Source organism: Anser anser (genome assembly GCF_964211835.1).
Source record: "Anser anser genome assembly, chromosome: 10".
Taxonomy (NCBI): Eukaryota; Metazoa; Chordata; class Aves; order Anseriformes; family Anatidae; genus Anser; species Anser anser.
Window position 1 is genome coordinate 18,017,875 of NC_139730.1, and position 23,136 is coordinate 18,041,010.

The 23,136-nt window shown below is 35.9% G+C and overlaps 1 protein-coding gene across 1 annotated transcript in view; it reads left to right on the plus strand.

The window, feature by feature from the left end:
• The window catches only part of ADAM10 (ADAM metallopeptidase domain 10), a 49,503-nt gene that overhangs the window by 11,764 nt on the left and 14,603 nt on the right, over window positions 1–23,136 (plus strand). The window contains exons 3-6 of the mRNA XM_083851162.1: window positions 11,574–11,692; window positions 13,133–13,291; window positions 21,119–21,222; window positions 22,626–22,775. Of these exons, the coding sequence (XP_083707288.1) occupies window positions 11,574–11,692; window positions 13,133–13,291; window positions 21,119–21,222; window positions 22,626–22,775 (532 nt within the window). The remainder of the gene's footprint in view (window positions 1–11,573; window positions 11,693–13,132; window positions 13,292–21,118; window positions 21,223–22,625; window positions 22,776–23,136) is intronic.

A 23,136-nucleotide genomic window follows, 5' to 3' on the forward strand; every position in this document is an offset into this window, starting at 1 on the left:
CTTAAAACCACATTTTTGGGTGTGATTTTAGTCCAAGAAATTTTATTATTTAAAGGAGAGTCGCACGGCTGCTGCCTCTGCTTTAGCTTCACAGGTAATCATTAGTCTTTGCTATTAAATTGTTCTTATAAACAAAACTGCAGAGTAGAATATTGCAAAGGCTCCTCATAATGTAAACCTCTCTACTTTGTAATTAAATCTCCAGGGAAGTTACAAGACAGTGAAGTTTCATTGTAGTGCTGCCACTCTTAAATTAACCGTCAGCCAGCTGTTTAGGCTTACCAAAGTGTGTTCTGCTGCAGAGGGGAACAGGCCTGACAGCATTCCCAGCATCTTCTGTGTGCTAGTACAAGTAGTCTTAGAACTATGCAGGGAATAGTATCTGGGAACTGATCGAGCTGAAAATTATTTGGCAAAAAAAGATCGGTATGACTTGAAAGGGTAATGCAGGGAGGATCAGACTTGTTCTTGCTGGGAGCAGTCCACGTTTCTGTCTGCTTGAGCAGGTTCATCTTGTCATTGGTAAAGACTCCATAACACTCTTTGTAAAACAGAGCTCCTGGCATAGCCTGTGCATCCTATCTGTGTTAATAAGGTGGGCTGAAAATCCTCAAAAAAAAGTTAACAGTACCTGCAATAACGAGGTCTAAAAATTCTTTTCTTTCACTTCCAGGATCTTAGTTGCATCTGGCCATAGACAAGCAGGTCTAAAAAGATTTTGAGAATAGCTACTGTTACTCATGAAGGAAGCTGTTGGTATTTATTTTTATATGTGGAACTGATTCTAAGTCCCTGTGCTCTGAGGGATAAATTTTCCATTAATGGAGGAGGCTGAATGGAAATATAATGTAAGGGAAACCAGTCTATATATCAGGATTTTGGTAGTTTCCTGTGATACATGCAACACTTCCTGCCAAAGAGAGAATAGTTGCCAAGATATAAACTTAGTCCACAAAGTCCTGCTAATGAATTTGAATGTGTTCTTAAAAATTGTTTTCATTTTTCTTTAAAAGTGAATTATGAAGGATCAAATGAATTATGTTTTAATATGTACAGTATGTTTAGTAACTTTTGAAGAATGTATAATGACAGTTTGGAAAAAAGCGTGAAGAGGATTGCCTTTTTGTAGTTGAAATTGGAGTATTGTGACAAACTATTTAAGTGATGTGTATCATCATGACAACATTAAAACCTTTCTATCAGATATTGTAATTAGTTTGTAATAAGGTAGAAAAACACTTGTGCAAAATACTTAAACCATTTTGATTTAGCCCATAGACTCTCAAAGCGTATTTTTATTTTAATACAGTCAATGAAACGTTAAAGCATTCAGTCAACATGAGGCTTGAGCTCCTGAAAACTCGACCCTATTTTTTTTTAATGTTATACTAAATAGTTCATTAAGACTTTGGGCAGGTACAGTGATTTATTGGCATATAGCCAGAGCACTTTTGAGACCTCAGTGTGAAGTATTTGTATGATAAGTCTTTGCTCTCTGAAACTTTGTTAGAGTACAGTCTAGAAAAATTAAATGATTGTATAATTTACTAATGCTGTCCAACTTGCATCTAGTTAACTTAATAAAGATAGTACACAGCTATTACCTATGTCAGTACCCTGATGCTAATCTCTGTTTTGAGTTGGCTTCTGAAGAACTGTTTGTCTTATGTGGACAGGAAACACTGAAGAAGCTGTCCTAATATCTACAGCATTTCACTGCTGGAAATAGCAAATGGAGCTAGCTGCACCACAATGGCTTTTATGCTGTATTTCGGGTACCGGTTTGAACTTTGTAAGCCTAATTTTCCTATTTGGGCCAGAAGGGCCTGTTGATCACACCGCCGGTCAAGATAGGGAAGTGATTTGGCTGGGTGTTTATCAGCCTGGCTAATTGCTCATTCAATTCACTGTAAGCAAACTTGCTGTCATAAAAATGGGTGCAGAAATAAGCAGCTGTGATAAGAGGGATGATGCAACACTACTTTTTTCAGTGGCAGTGCTGATGTATGCCAGAATAGTATTCAGCAAAATTAAGGGTTTGTTGTCCAGAAAATGGTTGGCAGCTAGAAGTATTCTCTGTGGAAGTTGCATCTGTTTCTTTTCAGTAGACTGTTCAGGTTTAAGAGCTCTACTTCACAGGACTGTTTTGAAAAAGAGAAAAGAGAAATAATACCAAGTGACTGTGTAACCATGGGCTTAGTAACTGTTTAATAATGTGCAATAGGTACTGTAATGATAGAACTAAACCCACAGCTATCATTCTTCACACCAGACTAAGTAGTTCTGCAAATGGGTGTATAACACACCGTTGTTTGAGAAACCCTGCCTTATTTAATCTTCACCTGAAAGTTAAATGTTACACAATAAGTCTGTTAAGAACACATTTTTCAAACTTCTTGTTGTTAGGTGATCTAAAATACAACTTGCTATGTCAGGTTTAATGCCTGTATTAAAACATACCAGCCACTATTCAATGCTAAAACACTAGCTTAATAGGTAACTTAAGATCGCTGAAAGTAAGCTATGAATTCTTTTGAATCATAACCCATGTAGTTTAGATGAGTTGACGTTGTTGCTTCACCAGTGGTGCAGAATGTGCTTGTTTCTAAAAGGCTTGAAATCAGAAGGAATTTGAAGTTTAAAACAATATAGTTAGGAATCATACTGTATCAAATGTGTCATTTTATAGTGAATGTTTTAGTGTGAATTAATTTAAGGTGTCCTTTGAGCACAGGCAGGATTCACACAAAATTAATTAATGCATGGTGTTACTATTAACCAATTAAGTTCCTGTTATGTTTTAGCTTTTTAAAAGAAAGCACCCAAATGGGATGGTTCATAGAAGAGCAATGCTTGTGGCACCAGGCTGAGATACAGTGAAGTAGTTTAATGTGATATAACTTTATTTTGCATGTCAAGGTAATGTCAGCAATTTTGAGAATGAAGTTGGAACATCGCTGAAATTGACATAGTATTTTATACTTGTCTTGGCTTACTAAACCATAAAATGTGTACTCATTTGCCTACTGAGCACAACCCTTCCCATGCAGAGAAGTTTGAAAGTTTTCTTTACTTTTTCAGTATAGATGTTTGCAATATACTAATCGCAGAATATCTTAAACTGAGCTCCTATCAACTGGAGAATGTCAAACATATGCTGGATGCTTCTCTATTAGGGATTTCATTTTCAGGACAGAACTTCAAAAACTTGCCTGTCCTCTGGTGATCTCTCAGCTTAGAAACCGTGAATTGCTGAGAGCCTGATACATTCAGAGCAATAAAGGAACTACAGCTATGTAGTGTTTAACTGTGCTGTCAGTCGTTTTACCTAATGCTTTCCTAATAACTTATGCTTTCTAATTTTTTCCTCATTTGTCCTCTTAATAACCAGTCCACACCCACGTTCACTCTTTCACCTGGATTAGTTGATGACTCTAGCTTGGTAAAGTTGCCTATGCAACTTCAGTGAGTGAACAAGTAGAATTTTTCAAGAGGCATTTGAACCCATAACACCTTACTACTAAATTAAAGGTACACCAAGAGCTTCCTTCAGATCTTCTGCAATTTAACAACCATTTTTCTTAGGTTTTTACTTTAATTTGGGCTTACAAGTCATGGCAGCTAAACCCATTCCCAACATCTTCAAATCTTAAAAACTAACTCAATATAGGAAAAAAATGACATAAAGACTGTAAGGTTTTATGTCAGTTTGTGCAACTGGATTAACCTGATCTTCAGCCTTCACCTTATGCAGTTCATCTGGACTCAAAAGTACTTCTGCTCTGTCATCTGCTGACTATCATTTCACATTTCAGAACACTGCATAAATGCTTTGGGAGGCTTGCTGTATGCTATGAGCTATGCAACATTTCTGGTGCAGTTGTGAATGGCAGGAGTGGAGCACAATTTCAATCTTCCTTCCAAGTGTTAATTTTTTTATTCTTGGCTCTGTAATTCGTAACCTATTTTATTGCCCTCATTATTCAGAGCTGTTAATTGTGTTTAGGACAGTTGTTGAATGAGCAGATTATAAGAGTCAAGGAGGCTACCCACAAGGAAGTCACATCTGATCTCTTGAATCTCAAAAGTGGCATTCTGAGATGCTGTCGGAAATGGACTGAAGTAACTGAGCTAGATTCTCTTGGATTAAAGAAGACTTTTTTGTCATCTGCTGGCTTTTATTTCACATCAGATGTTCTTTTTATAGCTTTTAATTTATTTTGAAGTACTCCTGTAATTTTGCATACGATATAATTCATGAAATTAGTCTTCTACTTTCTGCGAGTCTGGTAAGGTAAAGCATATTCTTAGTTACTGGGCTAATCTAAAAATTTGTCATGTCTTTGTTTTCCAGTTCCATGTGTACTTAAAATCCCAACTAAACAGACTAATTTCTTAAGTAAGCTGTTTTAATGGTCATCCAATAGGGCTGGCTGGCTTCTGTGATTGATTGATTTATTTATTTCCAAGATTCTTCTCCTACAATTCATTTTAGGCTGTCCTGAATTTAAAAAGAAAAACAAATTACCCCAAACTGTAACCTTTTCAGCATTATTCAATGCTCTGTGGCCATTCTTCCATTATCCTGTATCTATTATAACTTCTTTTAAGTTAAATACCTTTAAAAATAACTTCCTAGGCAAGAGACCAACGAATCAGGTCTCCCTTTTTACATCCATTTTGATGAAAAATACCTGTAGGCTAAAGATTTGTCTTACAGAGATTGGATAAGCAAGAACCTAAGTTCTTACTCATTGCTGGCTTAATGTGTTTTCTCTGATATTAAAAAAAAAAAAAAAAAAAAAAAAAAAGGAAAAAAAAAGTTTGATCTATGGGTTAAATGTCTTGCATTTTGTGGGTTTAAATACAGTACCTTGGAGTATGTTTAGCACTTGGGAAAAAAAGCATTTAGCATTTCAGTCAAGTTCGCCTGGAAAACCCAAGTCTCACTCTAATGTCTATTGGCATCGAGGTGAGCCTGTGCGGCTGCAGCGCAGAGCTTCCCGGTGTGTTAAGGTGTTAGAACTCTTTGGCCAGCAAGCTTTGGTGTACGTAGCCAAATGAAAAGCGATAGACTTAAATGAAAGTGCTTAGGGAATGCATTTTCTATCTACTCATGCCATGCTACCAGCTAGCAGATTTATCCTAATGTCTTTCTTTGTTTCACTAAGGAAACTTCTTTATAAACTAGTTTCTTAGGTTGAATTAATGGAGTAGCTTACATTTTTTTCTTCACCTGTTTTTTTGGGGTTTTGTTTTGCGTTTTTTTTTCCTCACCTGTTTTTGAAATCTGTTAGAAAGTGGCACATTTTCAAACCTTATGTAAATACAGATAGGAAGGTTGTTTTGGATGAACAGGAAACCAAGTGGCATAGAGTTTGTACCTAACTCTCCTAACTAAAAGTTTGTACTGAAAGGAAAAAAAAAGCCCTGGATAAAGATTATCTGCTCTTAAAATCTGAGCACTGTACTCCTGAGGACAGAGAAATGCTTGACCTGCTTTCTAGGAGTGTACACTGGACAACCCATAGCTACTTGTTAACCTACTTGGATGGTTTCTGCTATCGGAGCCAGCTTATGTGTTTACAGCTAGGTATATGAAGAATAATCAGTGGCACATTGTTTAAGGTGAAGGCTACCTCCTCAGTTATGTGCTTCTAGAATAACAAGCTTGGCAGGTCTGACTTCTGAAGGTCAGGAAAGAAGTCTCTGAGCAATTAGAAAAGCCACTGTAGGGGGTGTCAACGGCAAACAAACATTAGCTGCAAGCATTCTAGTTGGGATTGCTCAGTGTACTGATGCTGTTGAGATTGGTTTTTATATAAATACCTACTAGAGGCTGATATTGTCTACCTGCATCTAAGTAGTTAATAGAAAGAACGCTAAACCTGGAGACGCTGTCACCTGCTGTTTCAAAGATGCATTTTCTTTAGAGCAGGTGGATGGACCTTGGGAATTGTCAGTTACATGATGATGGATATGTTGTGTGGGCTTACTAGTATGTAAAAACAGTGTAAAAAAATAATGTCCCTAAGTGTGGATTTCACCTGTAAGTAGTTTAAACCCACTATTCAGTTGTTAAGCTGTCTCCTATTTATTACAGTTCAGGGTTGGAATGAGTCGAACAGCCTGTGGGTGTTGAACTTAGATTTTGTGAAGCCTCATGTGGAGGGCAGGTAGAAAGAGGGGCTCAAATTATTTTCCAGCAATAGACTTTCAGTTTCTCAGAGATGAGAGTCTTTGAATTCTTAAATGGGAAAATGTAAGGGTAAAAGACTTGTACCTCAAGCAGAGTAGTATCTTCTGGATCCTGCCTTGTGAGGAGACTCACAGAAACACATCTGCAAAGATTTGTTGTGCATCTGATTCCTACCAAGAAGTAGAATGTGAACCTTAGATGGACTTCCCTGTCACACTGCATATTGCTGCAAGCCCATAACTTTCTGTTTCCTTTTCTCAGGCACTTTTTCCAGGTGTGGTGTAACTCCTCCATCTTCCTCTTTTCATATTTTTTTTTAGTTAACAATCTCCTCTGGTCCCTGAGTAATTCTGCATCCTTAGCCTGCCACTGGTTGCTAATGGGAATCTGATGGAGGAAAAATAGGGAAGAAAAAGCACCGAGTACCTTTTCTGCATACTGCTGACAGTATCTTTCTCTGCCAGTTTTGGAAAACAGTCTGCAGATTTTGTCAGTAGCATAATGTTTTGAATGTTTCATCATGGCAAAATCATTGACCCTAGACTCATACTGAAAAGAAATGGAATAATAGATTAAACATTAATTCTTGCGTTTGCACCTTTAATGTTCTTTTTGTCTTGTGCTGTCAGCATATGCACACAGCTTTTTGTTTAAAACTGCTTGCTCTGTGATTAGAGCACAAGATTCAAATAACTGGAGCCCATGGGAAACTAGTGGTTTTTTAACTAAACATGTCACTATCACGTATTTTTATTCAATTATCACCAGGTTGCTGCATTATGTATTTGCAAGTCTGATATAGTCTCCCGGAGGTAAACTACGGTAAAATCAAAATCTGCCTCTTGATGGTCTTTAGGGTACTGCTGTTAATGAGCAAGGCATGGGAAAATGTATTTGTTAACAAAGCTGATTATGTAACAATGTGAACAGTTTTACTAAAAATTCTGGCTTCGGTCAAATGAGCAGCCACACAGTAACTAAATTAAGTTGCCAGGTATGTGTAAGACAGAAGCTGCAATCAGTAAGCAAGGTCAAATCTTGGTCTTAATTGATTTATGCCTATTCTAGACACTCCTGCTGCTGAGAAATGTCTTATGCAAGTTAGTAAGTGTGAAAATAAAATGAGCATTATTTTTCTGGAAATAATTACCTTCTGCCTGGTATGTAATTAGCCTAGGAAATAGCTTAGTCTACGCTGCTACAGGTGCTAGCACAGAGAACTCTACACATGCTGCAGATATGGTAATTACAAAACAAAAACAAACAAAAACAACCTTGAAGCTTCTTGCTTATTCCATTGTGGCTGGGTTTAGAAACCATATCCATGAGTGATACAGACAAATCAGTTGCTCTTCTCTGGAGTCTTCTGTCCTCAGAACAATTCATGATGTTACCAGATTTAACCCAGGAAAGAAAACAGAGATGCATTCTCTTCCATATAATTTTGAGGACAGAGTCTTGTGCATAGTCCCTTTAAGAAAGGGGAAGAAATACTTACTTAGAAGAAATCTATAGTAAATGTTAGATCAACTTCTATATCAGGTGAGACACCAAAATGGATTTTCTGTAGGGTCTTTGGAAATTTCTTACTGACAGATCAGATGCATTACTGAAGTTGGTGGCAGCATTCTTAATTCTGTCTTTGTAAAGTGGGATGAGCTGGATTATTTGGGGTCCCTGCCAGCCATGCATTTGTTTGATGCAGCCATTACAATTTGGAGTTTCCCCAGCTATAAGCTGTCATCTTTCAGTGCAATTAATTTCAGTGTCACTTGTAAGAAGCGCACTAACATGTCTCTGCATAGCCATAAAAATGAAATTTACTTTTCCTATTATAGCTTTCATGTAATACATGGAGTTTTATGATTATTGTTGTTTAAAGTTTGGTAATTTGTTAAAGTTGTTAACTCTTGAAAGTAGAGACTAATTGGTAGTTTATTTGCTTTCCCTGACTGCTTATCTTCTCCCTCCTTTTCTTGATGGGGGAGAATTAAGGGAAGAGTAGTCATTTCATTTTCAGAATGAGAAGGGTCAGCAGTCCAGACAGATAATCCTGTTACCATCAAGCATGTTTGACCAAGAAAAGACCTATTTAAAAATAGCTCTGAAGTGTTCGGGTTATCTAATAGTTTGGCTAAATTAAGAAATCAAATGGTTGAGAATTGTCCATATGAAACACATCTGCATTATTTTGTACTTGAAAAAGTTCTCTAATCCTGCAAAGAGAGCTAATTATATTAATAGTCAGATAATTGACAGCATAACTGAATTAGCATTTGAGTTACAATTTAGTGTTATATACCAGTGCCAAAAGGAAGAAAGAAGAAGAAATGAAAAGGAAAAAAAAAAAAAAGAAATAAAGGCTTCTTAGTTTTAAACCAGTGAAACTGTATTTAGTACATCTAACTTCTAACAGTCCCTGTTGAAGTGACGGGTAGCATAATAGTGATGGGAAGGGGATGCCACCCAGGAGGAAGAACAATTTCCAGCTTCTATAAACTGTGCTCAGCTTCCCCTGGCCCTTCCAAAGGCACAGTGCTGTAGTGCAGGGCATCTACTCAAAACTGACCCTAACGTGTGGTTAGAGGATAGTCAGCAGTGGTAGTCCAGAAGTGCAACACTAAATGTCATGCTAATTTGTAAGATGCTAACTTAGGTGACTTGGTAACTGAGGAAAGGATAGCTTGGATGACTCCCAGTCGAGGCCTAAGGCTTGTTCATCTACCTACTTTGTTATTTCAGGCTCAAATTGATAAATGATTCACTTTCATTCTATGATGAAGTCCAAATTTTTCCTGCTCCACTTACTGCATATACAGGAGTTAACATGTAAGAAGTATTACATTGTCTTACAAAGTGTATTTCAAACCTGCATAGAAGTTCCTGATGCAATTGGCTATTAGAAACAGTTTCTTCAGTGTCTTTTTAATTGACATTTTTCTAGTGGTATTCGTGTATGTTTAATTGGAAAGTAATTGTTTTGTACTTCTTGTTTTGTACTTCTGAGCAAATATATTTTTTTTGTCTGTTTGTTTTTTCTGGAAGTTTACTTTCTTCACCAGAAAACAAAACAAAACATCATTTTAGCCATATTAGATGATCTTGGTGAGATTAGTAGAAATTTTGACTCACCACAGACAAAATTATAGAATTATTACAGTACGAAGTCTTTATCATATGTTAGACATGGGAGGAGAGCTGTTCTAAAGTACTGAGGGTCTCTGCTCATTTAACTTCAGTTCAGATGTACTTGGAGAGAGTCTTATCCATCGTCAATAACTATGGGGAACTTGGTCACAGGGGAAATTCAAAACTAAAGTTCAAAGTATTACAAAGTGAGTAGAACTTCTTGAAGTACGTGAGTGAAAATCTTCAAGTTCTTATCATTCCTGGTCTTTTTTCTGCCTGTTCATTTCCAACTTCTGCTCAGAAAAGCCGCACAAAATAAAGTGTCGTGTCATCCACCCATAATGTCTTGTATAATTTTGTATAGGATGCTTTCCTGGGATGCTCATTCATGTTATTTCATCATCATCATTATCCTGTTATGAAAAGACAGCTTTTTAGAGCTAGTAAAGATACTAACTTAAAGGGGAAGAACTCGTACTGTGTCTGTCCATGATAGTGTAAGTACTAGCTAGCTTTTGTAAAGCACGCATGGATGGTTACCATCCACATGTGGGTCCTATCTGTGCGTGGATAGTTAGTGACTATTTACTGACGTGCATTTTTCAGTGACAGATATTCAAGTGCATCTGTAGTGAGTTGTTTCTTCATTTTAAGAGGAGAATCTGCCCAGCTATATTACGTCCATATTGAAACAATAACGCGAGCACTGGCTGGCTTGGCTGTGAGTGTCCCTGAGTGTCACAGTGAACTGCTGAAGTTTAACCTTTCACATCTATTAGCCATAGCTCAGAATTTCATAACCTATAACCTCACAGGAGATAACTCTCATGCATCAGCAGAGGATAGTGGTTGCTTTGAAGATTCATTTTCACTGTGGCGACAATAATAAATATAGTTTGACTGTAGCATAATGTATGCATTATAGAATAGCCAACATGAGTCACTATAGAGCCCTTTCAAGCGTAGGCATGCCTTTTTGCTTTGATCTTGAATTTTACATTTTAGCATACAGTAGTTTCAAAATATTTATACCTATAGTTTCATTATAATAGCTAATATGCAAGCAAAAATTGAAGATATTCTGTATTTAATTTGGATAAAGCCTAATTACTTCCTAGTGTATCTAATTGACCTTACACTGTGGTCCTTAATTTTTATGGTTATTCTTCTGTTAGTACAAATGGACATAAGCTTTCCCTGTGGAAAGTCAGCTCCGTCATTAGTATACAGTGTGTATTGAGAGACTGGTCGTGCCCTTTTGGATGAATACTCTGACACAGAGCTAGTCAACTTACCAAGGCTACTCTTGATGTAACAAATTGGTGACATAACTATAATATTTCTTCAAATTCAAGATTGTGCAAATCTAAGAAAATCAAGAATATAAGTTCACTGATCTGTATTTGAACAATGTATTGATACAGAATTTAAGAAAATAACAAATGAAATGCTGAAATAATGGATGTCACAGGTATGAATTAATCTAGGTGTTCCTGCTCCAGCAGGGGGATTGGACTAGATGATCTTTCAAGGTCCCTTCCAATCCCTAACATTCTGTGAATTCATGTATAACACTCAAATTATGACAGTGACTCTACTGAATCAAACTTCTGTTTTCTTACAAAGATAAGAATGTCATATGTTTCATACAAAGACTAGCAGTAGGAGTTCTGTCAAAGAACTTAGTGTTGTAATTTGGACAAGGTAATTAAAAGAGTGGAGTTGTTTACATAGTTACACACATAACTCTACCAGTTTTAGTATTTGTTTCAATACAAATGTTTCAGTTTCAGATGATACAGTAATTAGCTTACCCACATTTCATTCACATTATACTTAAATTTTGGCAAAGAAAGTAAAATAAGCTGATAGTGGTTCTTATTTATTCTGCTTCTCATCTGTCTCACAGAAATAATTGATTTTTCCTATAGTTAAATCTGCATCTTCTAGAAGAGTGGGAACAACTCAGAGTCAGCATTTTAGATGTATGCACTTAGGTCTAACCCTATGTTCTGGCTTAAATCTTGTAGATTTAGCTTCTTGTATCAAAAGCATCTAAATAGTCTTGCTTAAGGAAATCTTTCTAGGCTATGGTCAAATTCTCGGACAGTATAAACATTTTCTATAGGTAAATTTTACAATTTTGCAAATTGTTTGCATGGCAGTGTTGGTCAGAAGTACTTCACTGAGTGCTTTTGTAACTGAAGCTCAAAGCCAGTTTACCATCTGTTTTTTTTCACTTCAGGCATTTCAACCTTCGAATGAAGAGAGATACATCTCTTTTTAGTGAGGATTTTAAAGTAGAAACATCAAATCAAGTAATTGATTATGATACCTCCCATATTTACACTGGACACATTTATGGTAAGTACTACACTTTAAAATGGATTAAAGTGCAGTCATTTTAAAACAGGAGTTTTTAAAAGTACATGCAGGAAGTGAATATCTATGTGATTAGGTTACCTTCATTGTTAAACTTTAATAATGCATCTAAATGAAATTCCCCCTGCTTTTATTCTCAAATGAGTGATAGTTAAATGATTTTTTTACTTGGTATTTCTTATACATCCATGAAACTTGAGGCTCAACTCAGTTTATGAACTTATTCTTTATAGAAGTCTGATGCATTAAAAAAAGAAAAAGCTGTCTGCATTTAAACAAAAAAAAAAAGTAAAATCAGATACTGTTCTTAGTTTAAAGAAATTGAACGACTATAGAGCTGCCACCATTAAGGGTAAAATACCTGATTTCTGTTATTTCAGTAAATATAGAAGAAAATTGATTAAAAAGGAAGGAGAATGAAGGAATTAAAAGTAGATGAAGAGGAGGATTAAGACTTTCTCTGTCCCTCTGTACAGTCTGTCTCAGATCTGAAAGAAATCTAACTGGCTCCTGAAGATCCCTATTAGTAATGTCCTGCAGTCTTAAAGTGACAGTTTTGAACTGGGGAAAAAGAAGTATACACAGTGCTTAATATGCATCTAGGTAGACCAACGTGCTTGTTGACTTAAGTAGGTCAGATGGCTTTTGAGGTATGGGAGTTGGAAGTACAGTTTTGATAATTCGATAGTGTGATTCTGAACCCTCCTCAATGGAGAAGCGTATAAACGTTTTTCAGTAATCTTCTATGCTTTTTATGGAGAAGGATTCTGGGGATGTTGCATATTGTAGTAGACAGTTGTACTTATCCAGATTGTAAATGTTTCAAACACATAATCATTTCATCCCACATTTAAATCTAGCTACAGTTTTTAGAGGGTTATGCCTGAAGAGAAACATGGGTGTCTTGCATATCGGGAAATCTTCCTCAGAAAGCTTTCAGAATTCAATATACAGTCAATGATTTTTTTTACAATTGTATGAATAGGTGCATAATGACAGCACTTGATTATAAGATTTAATGCTGTATACATGACAATTCTGGAATATGGAGTTGAATTCTTCATTGTATGCTTTTTAAGTCTGTCACGTATGTATCTTGATTTGTAATGAAGGCTTTGGAAGCTATCGAACCTAAGAACTATGATTTTGGGCAACCATGTCTTACTGTTGAATATTCTTAGTCTTCAGAGTTCAGGCACAAATTTGCTGCAAGAATGTTTTACTGCTATTATATAGAATCTTACTACTGTATAATTAATAGGTTTTTAGCAGTTGGAAACTGCTGCACTATTAAGATAATTATGCAAGTATCATGTCTTAGCATTGTCTGATTAACACCTTGTGTAGAGTGTATTCTTGAAGTTTGTACAGGACTGAAGGCTTTTAGGAAGGTATTAAAAAAGTACCTTTTTTCCTTAACAGGTGAGCAAGGGAGTCTTAGCCATGGATCTGTTATTGATGGAAGATTTGAAGGGTTCATCCAAACTCATAGTGGGACCTTTTATATTGAACCAGCAGAGAGATACATTAAGGACAAAACTTTACCGTTCCACTCTGTCATCTATCATGAAGATGATATCAGTGAGTACTTCCATTTTGTGCTACAGATGAAATATTTTTATTATTAAATGCCAAAAACTGTAAGCTATTTATATGCATCAAGTGAGACTTTGGTTTGCGTGTGACAATGTGAATTGTGCTGTCCTAACGTGATTAAAACTTGTGTGAAAAAGATTTAGGGCAAATCCAATTGAGTTTTCCTTATTCTGTCATTTTAAGCAATCCTTAACATATAAGCAGTGTATTTTCTGTTCAGTGGACACACATTTCTTTAGAAAAATGCCTTCTTAACACTCCCTGGTCTGACTGATCTTTCCTGCGATCTGTAAAATAAAGTGTAATTAAAGTTCAAGACCCTATGCACTTACCAACAACTAGTAACGGTGGTGTTTGTGGAAAATGAAAGCTTCACCTGCATGTATAGGTCACAACAATCTTCAGATAGCTTGTTAAAAGATGTGGTGGCACCCAGTATGTCCTGTTTTAAACAGCTCTGACGGGAGTTCTGTCTTAAGTCTACAGGGAATACTACTTGAAGAGTATAGCCTCAGAAGTCTAGCTTTGGATGTAAATGTCCAGAAGGACAGTGAAGTACCATAGAGAACTTCTATGTCTTCAGAACTGATGCATCAGTTCTGCTGTCTGCCTGCCTTTGTATATATGATCAGTCTTCAGCTGACAGAAATACAAACAAATACAACTTGCATAATTTCAAAGAGCTTCTGAATTAATGCAGTTACTGAGTCATATGTACGTTGTGAGTGGCACTTGTTCTCTGACTGCTTAAATGTGCATCTTCCTGCTTTTTACAAGACCCATATTTGAGAATGAAGTAACCTCATAGGGTAGTGTTTCACTTACTGATTTTGGCTCTCAGAAGTTGCAAAATGAATTTAATTTTCGGCTTTACAGAGCATTGCAGGTGGAAGTCCGAGCAGGTCTTTTGCCTTGCTGGAACAAGGCAACTGTTGAACAGGCAAGAACAGTTCTTGGAGTATTGCATGGTTCTCTGCTGTAACATGAAAAGAGTAGTTGGGAAAAGTAGTAAAAAACTACAAAATCCTGTACTGAAACTGTAAGATACAGTTTTATAACAAGTTATCTGTAAATAATTTGCACATGCTTCTGAATTCTTTCAGTATAACTGAAAAATTAATTCACTGCCTGATAATGGGAATACTGGACTACCACTTACATAGCACTTTCTGTAAATAAGTCCTTATCTGCTTCATAGGAGTTTATATTAACCTTGTTGTAGAAATGGGAGACGGGAATTAAAGGGACATAAGAGATTTTCCCTGTTTCCAAGGAGCAAGGCAAGCAGGAAGATTATCTGTCCCTGTTCCTTGTGCTGTAAACAATAGGGGGGATTAAAAATACTCTTCACTGAAATCAACTAATGAAATAAATCGAACTATACCTTAAAGGACCAAATGATTTGATTTTATGAAAATTAGTATTGCTGTCTTGTAGAAGCAATCCCTGTTGTAGGAGTAAATTGATCAGTTGAGAGCTGGATAAAGCTAACAATGAACTTGGTTCATAGTAATGTCCTATTAAACTTAATAGGAGTAGGATGTATATTCAATTATTTATTTAGATGGTAGTATGTTGGCTTACACTGTTTTTGCTCTTGAATCTAGTGCATCAGTCATCAGCTAGAAACAAAATCAGATTATCAGAGAGGATAGTCTCAATCTTTTCCAGAGAGCCACATCTAAGCAACAGTAAAATACGGCTTCCAAATCACCAAATGAGTGATTTGGAAATGAGTGAGCTTTGGAGCTTGCTCAGCATGGTTGAAAATAGCCCATCATGAAGCTAATTCCAAGCAGCACTATTTGAAAATGCACCACTCCTGTTGTTTACAAGGCAGAGTCTGATGTGCATGCCTCATGATTGTACAGTTTAATGCTTTTTTCATTGGTATCCTTGATGCTTCTATGATTTCTGTGGTCTGAAATACTTGAAGTATACAACTGCTTCTGTTGCTTTCTTAATAGTGCTTTTGAGATTAATTTTTTTTTTGCACCTCCTTAGAGCTATTTTTGAATTGAACTGCATTTCCAAATTAAAAAAAAAAAAAGTAGGCTTTACAGTAGCTTTAAAAATAAAAACAAACCCTAATCTGTTACTGTATTAACTTAAGCTAATTCTTGTGAAATAGAGCCAAACTTGTAGTATCTTACACAAGACAAAGGCGACAAAAATGCTCACATAGCTAATTTAGGAGAGACTGGGGGAGGAGAAATCTTTGCTTTAATTTGGTATATTTTTTGGTCACTCACATATCTGCCTTTTGAAACAATATGCTTTTTAGTGCCTTTCAGATATCACAATGTAACATATGATTAGCATCTCAATGAGGTCTTTTTCAGTATTCAAACAAAAGTGTTTTTTGTAAATGGGAATTATATTGTCAATTTTCTAAGGCTGCTTTTGTTTGTGTTACAGTAGATGTGGTGACCAGTGGAAGGCAGCCTTCTATTCACGACTTGAAACACAAGTTGAATGATTTTAGTTTCTAAACCACTCCCGATCAAACAATTTTATAATTTAGTGCAAGAGAGATGTAAACTACTATTTTCATTAAAATGTTTGGAAGCTATTTTCTTTTAAGGGTTAAGATTTCATTGGAGCTGTATTTACTGTATTTAAATCCTGTATGCTGCAAATGTATCCCCGAGTTCATACAGTAAAATACAAAATCAGTTGCATATTTCCTCAGATCAATAGTAGACAGGAAAATCCTGTTCAGAACTTCAAGGAAATGAAAGTGGACATTTAATTCTCTATGGTCTGGGAAGAACTCCACAACTGAAAAGTAAAGGATTTTGTAGTTTCGGAAAGCAGTATCTGCTGATTGAACTGAGTGAGGATTGCAGACTATGTATGATTTGAGAACGTGATTTCTTGTTTTTTTTCGCATGATCGTTGCCAATATTGTAATGAAGGTCTACTTGGCACTTGTCATGGGAGCACAGTATGACAGACGGCCTATAATAATAATAAAAACAACACAAAAAAACTTAATACAGTTTTAATTCTATCTACATAAATTTGGATTTTGTTCTGACACTGTTGCTTTTGGTAGTATTGGCCAGATCTCCATCGCTGTTGAAGGACTGAATCTTCGTTATTTTCAGTGGAACCTTGTCATGTCCTTGCCCCTGCTGCCTAAAGCTAGTATCCATTACATAGTTAACCTAAATACTTAAGAGATTATACTATTTGCTGACAAAGATTCTTCATCACATTTTTTCCTTTTGTCAGGTGTAAAGGATACCTGCCAAAGGTATTTAAAGGATAAAAATTCTTTTATTTCATTTGAGTGTCTATAGTTGTATATGTCATTAATAACTTATACCTCTCTGCTATCTACCTAGAATAAGATAAGAATGAAATGAAAAAGATTTTGTTGTTTTTTAATCACTGTTACTACTTTTATTTTAACATCATGCCAGATTGTACCAAAATGGAAATGGGAAAACAGAAACTTTGAACAATAGAGAAATCAAGTATTTATTTTACCTGAAGATTTTTCCTGGTTAGAGAATTGATCCTGTAATTAAATTCTTCTTTTATAGGCTGTGGTGGAGAGTAGGCGTCTAGTGTTTTTCAATTTAACATTGACTGTAAGCAGCCATTTTGATGGTAAAAGCACGTGTTCTTGTGATCGGTTCGTGGGGTTGTGGTAGGGATAAGCCAAGAAGCTCGTGATACCAAAGAGCCAGCAGAAGGTTGTACCTCTCAAAGCATTTAAAAGCATCACAGGAACGTGGATCAGACTGCTGTGATGGGGGGCAAAGTTGTCCAAGTCATCTGACACCATGTAACTCCTGTCTAGCTTCAGCAATGGAACTGCTGCAGGGGATGGTGGAAATAAATCTTGGAAGATGAACAGGGAACAGTGCCTTCACAGTTCAGGGGTAATTCATTATTTAACAAAAGAAAGCTTTGTGTGTAACCTTCTCTGTAAACAAGGCATGCTCCCAAGCCGTACTATCCACTATTACCTGCCTCCTGTTTTTAGTGGAGTGTATTCAAATCTGTCCTTGGGATTTGTTTTTCCCAGCATATGCTAAATGTTGGCAATTGTTGTTGCAGACTGTTTAATGTACAATTTTAATGGTCGTACACTTAGAGTGTTTCTTACCAAATTACTACTTTTTGAGGTGATAAATATTTGCTTGAATTGCAGTTAGTCAATTTTAGAAATGTATTAAGGGATTTCCTAACCTCTTTGGGAAAAAAGATGCAGAGGGAAGACTGCTTATTTTGTGTAATACATTGACAGCATTTTTTTCTAGTACTGTACTGTCAATTGTCATCATGCCAGAGAATGAATAGAAGTGTAGTGATAACATAAAATGGCGTTTTGTGCTGGTGCAAAATATGCTGTGCAGTCATGTTTCCAGTTACTTTCTGCAGATTCCTGCAGTTGCCGCTTGCAATTGCTTTGAAGCTATGGTAGCTTTACACAGATGAAGTGTGCTGAAGGTGAGACAGTATTGTCCATTAGCTTCTAACTCCTGCCCTTGTATAACGTGCCTTTGTCACAGGGATAAATAGTGATGTGAAAGCAGGCAATGAGAATCACAGATTAAATAAAGTAGAATTGTTCTACAATGGAAATGGAGAAGGGAAGAGTTGCATCTATAATCCTTTGTACTTAATAATTCCAGTATAGTCATGGTAGCCAGGGTACCACGAAGTGCAGAAGGTAGTGACTGGGCAGTGCTGTTTGTTCAATCTTGGTTGTAGCAAAGCCAATATTACACCAGCTTGTTAATCAAATTGGTGAAGGGAGGAAGTGGCTTGTAATATGAGCATTTTTGTCTCTTCATTCCTCTGGCACTGTGCTAGGGCTAGCCATATTGGGAGGAATGTAATGAGACAACTGTTCAAAAATGGTATTTGTGTGTTAAAAATTGAAATATGGGAAACAAATATACAGAAAATCATTAAATAAATTTACATGGTTTTAATAACTACAACTCATGAACACGTGCATGAAATAGTGAAAGGACAGTACTAGTTCTTTCATAAGTCTAGGATTTTTTTCAAAATACTAATTAATGCACACTTACTAGAGTTACCTCTGAGGATTATTTTTTTTCTTTTAATTTAAACTAGAATCCTTAATAGAACCCAAACAAATTTATCTTCTGTGCAAAATCAAGATTTTGCTAATAATCTCATTGGCAAACACTAGTGAAAAAGAAAAAAAGAAAGTTGACTGAAGAAAGTGATTTTGTTTCATGTTAGAGTAGCTTCTATAAAGTTCAGACTTAAAATACACTTTGAAATACAATACTGTGCTTGGATATTGTTATAATAGATAAAATTAATTTGCTAGTGAGATAATGAGTAACTGTTTGCATGCAACTGTAAGCTTTCAATTACTCTTTAAGCTGAGATTTTCTTTGCAGAGAAGCTTGATTATTAAGAGGTTCTTTCCTACTATGCAAAGTTTACAATCACAGTAAAATATTTTGTAGCTAGTAAAGGATCCAATTTGAAAAAATGATGTTAACTATGTTTAAATTGGCCTAATGTATCTTTAAATAAGCCATATGTTTTTTTATAACCAGTTAAACGTTTGTAAATATATATGGTTGGGAAGAAGGAAGGTTGGAATGCTACTTTAATTGTTGATTTATTTGTCCTTTTAAGCTTATCATTGTTTCAGTTGGATATTGTTGTACTGTTAGTTGGTATTTTGAACCATAAACTCGTATGGAATGCTTTTTTTCAGAGCTCCAAGGCTGCATGCCAAGGATACAATATTTTAATTCCTATTGCTATTTAATTTTCCCCAGCTTTTAATTATTGAAATTTGAAATTCAGAGCTTGATGATCTAGGGAGAACATCTGAAACAAGTTGGGCTTGTATATTGAAATAGTTTAGCAATATCATATAGTATGAATGCAGGAAACATATATGAGAATCAAAGATAATTAAAGGCAACTTTCAGATGAAGCTGAACCGGAATACATAACACAACAGTGCGTGTACTGTGCTGTAATGGCTAGTGGGGTTTGACTCCACAGAACCAGCCTAGATATACTTCCTAGGAAAATCCCCTGAAATACATATAATGTGGAGATCAGCTTTTCAAGATCTAGCTCTTAGGCTTTAGAGTTGTACTGCTACAAGCCTGTTCTATCTTCCTGAAAGGAGGTTGTGGTGAGCTGGTTGTCAGCCTCTTCTCACAGATGACTAGTGATAGGACTAGAGGGAATAGCCTCAAGTTGCACCAGGGGAGGTTCAGGTTGGAAATCAGGAGAAATTTCTTCTCAGAGTGTTTAGGCATTGGAATGGGTTGCCCAGGGAAGTGATGGAGTCACCGTCCCAGGAGGTGTTCAAGGAAAGGTTGGACCTGGTGCTTAGGGATGGTTTAGTGGGGGATATTGGTGGTAGGGGGACGGTTGGACCAGATGCTCTTGGAGGTCTTTTCCAACCTTAACGATTCTATGGTTCTATTTACTCTCTGATTTTGGATCTTTGCACGTACAACAACAGCAACAACAACAACAAAAAGGCATCTTGGTGAAGTTTATGCATTTTTGATAAAACCTGCACCCTGTTGTGCTGATGGTAAAAAGAGTTTGTCCTACAGAAACTGGCTCTGTAAGTATTAGTATATGTGGATCACCATCCCATAATCTTTCCTCTATTATTTGTTACTGGGGCACCAATTTATGATGGGTTCCAGTCTGTAGAGAAACTGAAGGGGCAAGACCTCTTCCCTTCGGTAGTTCTCACCTCTGGAAGGAGTTTCTGCAAGTACAGTGTGCTTACAGATCTTCAGTAGGTACTGACATTCAAAGTTGATAAACCTGACTGTGTTTCTTAAGCACATTAACGTGTGCGATGAGGTCTGCATTGGCAAGTACTGAAAGAATTGCCCTGGGTAAGTAGCCAGTTGTTGTAAAATCTTCTCAGTGAGCTAGTTTAACTTCCCAGCTTATTTAACTTTGATGTGTACCCAGATAATACTACTGTTTTGCTACTAAAATTTAAACAGCGAGCTATACTAAAGAGGTGATGAAAATGTTTCTTTTCAGCCTCATTTTAGTTTGCCTATGTTTTCAATTTTTGTAATCTCTAATTCTGTAATTTTTAACAACACACGTACATGCACACACCCTTCTCTATTACTATTGTTTACTTTCCAAAATGGAAACCTGTGCCATTTACTTTCCAGAATAGAAATCATGCATTCACCTTGTCAACAAAATTGTTAACAAACTGATAAGAGTTTGAGAGTAGTAGAGTTGAGTTTGAAACCAAGGATCATTTGAATTTCAGTTCTAATGCATTGGCAGTTAACATGCCATTAACAATACAAACAATTGTGAAAGGTGAATTAATTAAAGTAATAGAATCCTATAAGAATGTTAGCAAGATTTCATAGTTTTAGTTTAACAAATATCCAAGCTATCTCTTATCCAAGTTGTCTTTGATGTAGTTGATCTCAAATTGTCACTATGAGTTCAGTTTTTTTTAATGTTGCTATTAGTTCAAGATAATATGTAAAGATGCCTAGATAACAACTCTCCTCCTTACATTATATGTTGCTCGCTTCCTAATTTCTATTGCTAGTTGTAAGAAAACTTTAAAAAGCAGTCATCGCAATTTTGGCATGTTAAGCTAAGAATGTATCTTAGTAGAAATGGTGAGTGGAAAGACAGCTGCTTGAATCTAAGAATGCTTCCTTCAAAAACTACATGAGCAATATTGGACACAAACTGAGAAAGTTGCAGAGATAAAGCTATATTTAATATAGAATTAACGTTTACACATTTGAATTTAAAACCTCAGCGTGGCTTTCCTCTTTTTAGAATATCCTCATAAATATGGACCACAAGGAGGTTGTGCAGATCATTCGGTATTTGAAAGAATGCAGAAGTACCAGATGACTGGTATAGAAGAACCAACAACAGAGGTACAAAACCAAGCTATAATACATTACGTTGATTAGAAATTAGTGTAATATCTGCCTGTTTCTTGTATGTTTTCTTTTTCACTTTTGGTCAATCATCTCTCTATTTTGTGAGAGACAATAACCTAAATTATTTCTAGTTATTTCTTAAAATATTTTTTCTATTTTTTTTCCCTTTGCTTCTACAGCTTAGATACGCTAGCTCATAGTCTTGATGAATCCTACATGGTCTCAAATTTTTAGACACAACTTCAGATGAATTTTTAAGTAAGCTTGAGATAAGGAATATACTTTATTGCAGTGGAGAAGGAAGAGTTTCAAGTTCCCTTGGTCTCTAAGTAGTATATTGGTCCTTGAAAAGCACTAACTGTCAGATTTTCAAGATCTGTTAGTGTGACACTCATGTAATATCTGAGTGCTTTCAGTGGTAAATGAAGCCAGTATGAGTGCGAGGGTCTTACTAGCAATGTTGAAAGATGGAAGGGCATACTACAAATTGCCTGTGAGAGGAGGTAAGTTGTCTATGGAAGGGACTTGCTTATCTGTTCAGATTCCTGCTTTTTTTTTTTTTTTGTCTTCAGAGTTGCACCACTTGTCATGACATTAGGTATTTTTCAGCACTTTCCAAATTGAGTTCATCTTAGTTTTAGGTCTGTTATGAACTATTTGAACTTTTGGCATCATTTTGTATTGTTAAGTATATGCCAACAAAAAGACACGCTACAGTTAATAAAATAGCATCAGTAGCTTACCGTATTTATACTGTAACTTCAGAGATTATCCACAGTATTACTCAGTTCATTGTTGGTACTGATAACATACTTTCCCAAAAAATTTTATGAAGAGTGTGTGCGCTATCAACCAATGAATGTCATAATGCAAAACTATTAGAAGATACTGCTGTAAATAATGAGAATTATATTAACTTAATGTTTGGTGTACCTTTTGTTCTATGCTGAAGTGTTTAAGTATCCCTGTGTGCTGAGGTAGCTGACTAAGGTAATCACAGTATGAAGTAACCTGTGTTAGGGAGGATGCATTTAAATCCCACAGCACTGTTTTTTAACCTACAAACTGTTCATTTTTGAAAAGGATTATGAGGAAGAAAAATTCCAAAGATTGCATGGACGAAAAAATCTATTTCACATTGATTGCCTTTTGTAATAAAAAACATGAAATGCATGAAAGGCTTGGCTGAGGTATCATCAAAAATAGATGGCATACTTGAAGACTGGCTATAATAGACTTAGTTTAATTCAAGTTTCATGAAACTTTATGTCTAAAAAAATAATGAAAATCTGTTTATATTATTTGAGCGTTTAGAAAAATCTATTGCTATTTTTAGATAATCTAGTTCAGTATGTAGACATGCAAAACTAATATATTTGTTTCTTGTGTATATGTAGAAGCCTTTTGAAGAACCTAACAGCAATGGTCCACAGCTTTTAAGAAAAAAGCGTGCCACTCAGGCTGAAAAAAATACTTGTCAGCTCTATATTCAGACTGATCATCTCTTCTATAAGCACTATGGAACAAGGGAAGCTGTAATTGCACAGGTATTTCCAAGCCCTCTGTTTAAATAATCTGCTTTTACTTTATTTCTGACAGATTTAATTAAATTGTGTATATTATTATTTATTTAGCTTAGAATGAGTTGCTTCATTTCTTACAGCGATCCTGGCATTATTGAAGCAGCTTTTCCTATTTCACTAAAAGGATGTGATATGCCGTTAAAAAGGTCCTGGGCATTTATGCTTCCTTTAGCTAATAATCACGGCTGTAGTTTGTTGAACACTTCTGAGTAAGACTTGTCTGATTTTTCTTCTCTCAGTTCTTACTCAGACACATGCTTCCTGAAGACTTTTGTTCTGTTTGACAACCTGCCCAGCCTTTCTGTTAACACTCCTGTAGTCTTTC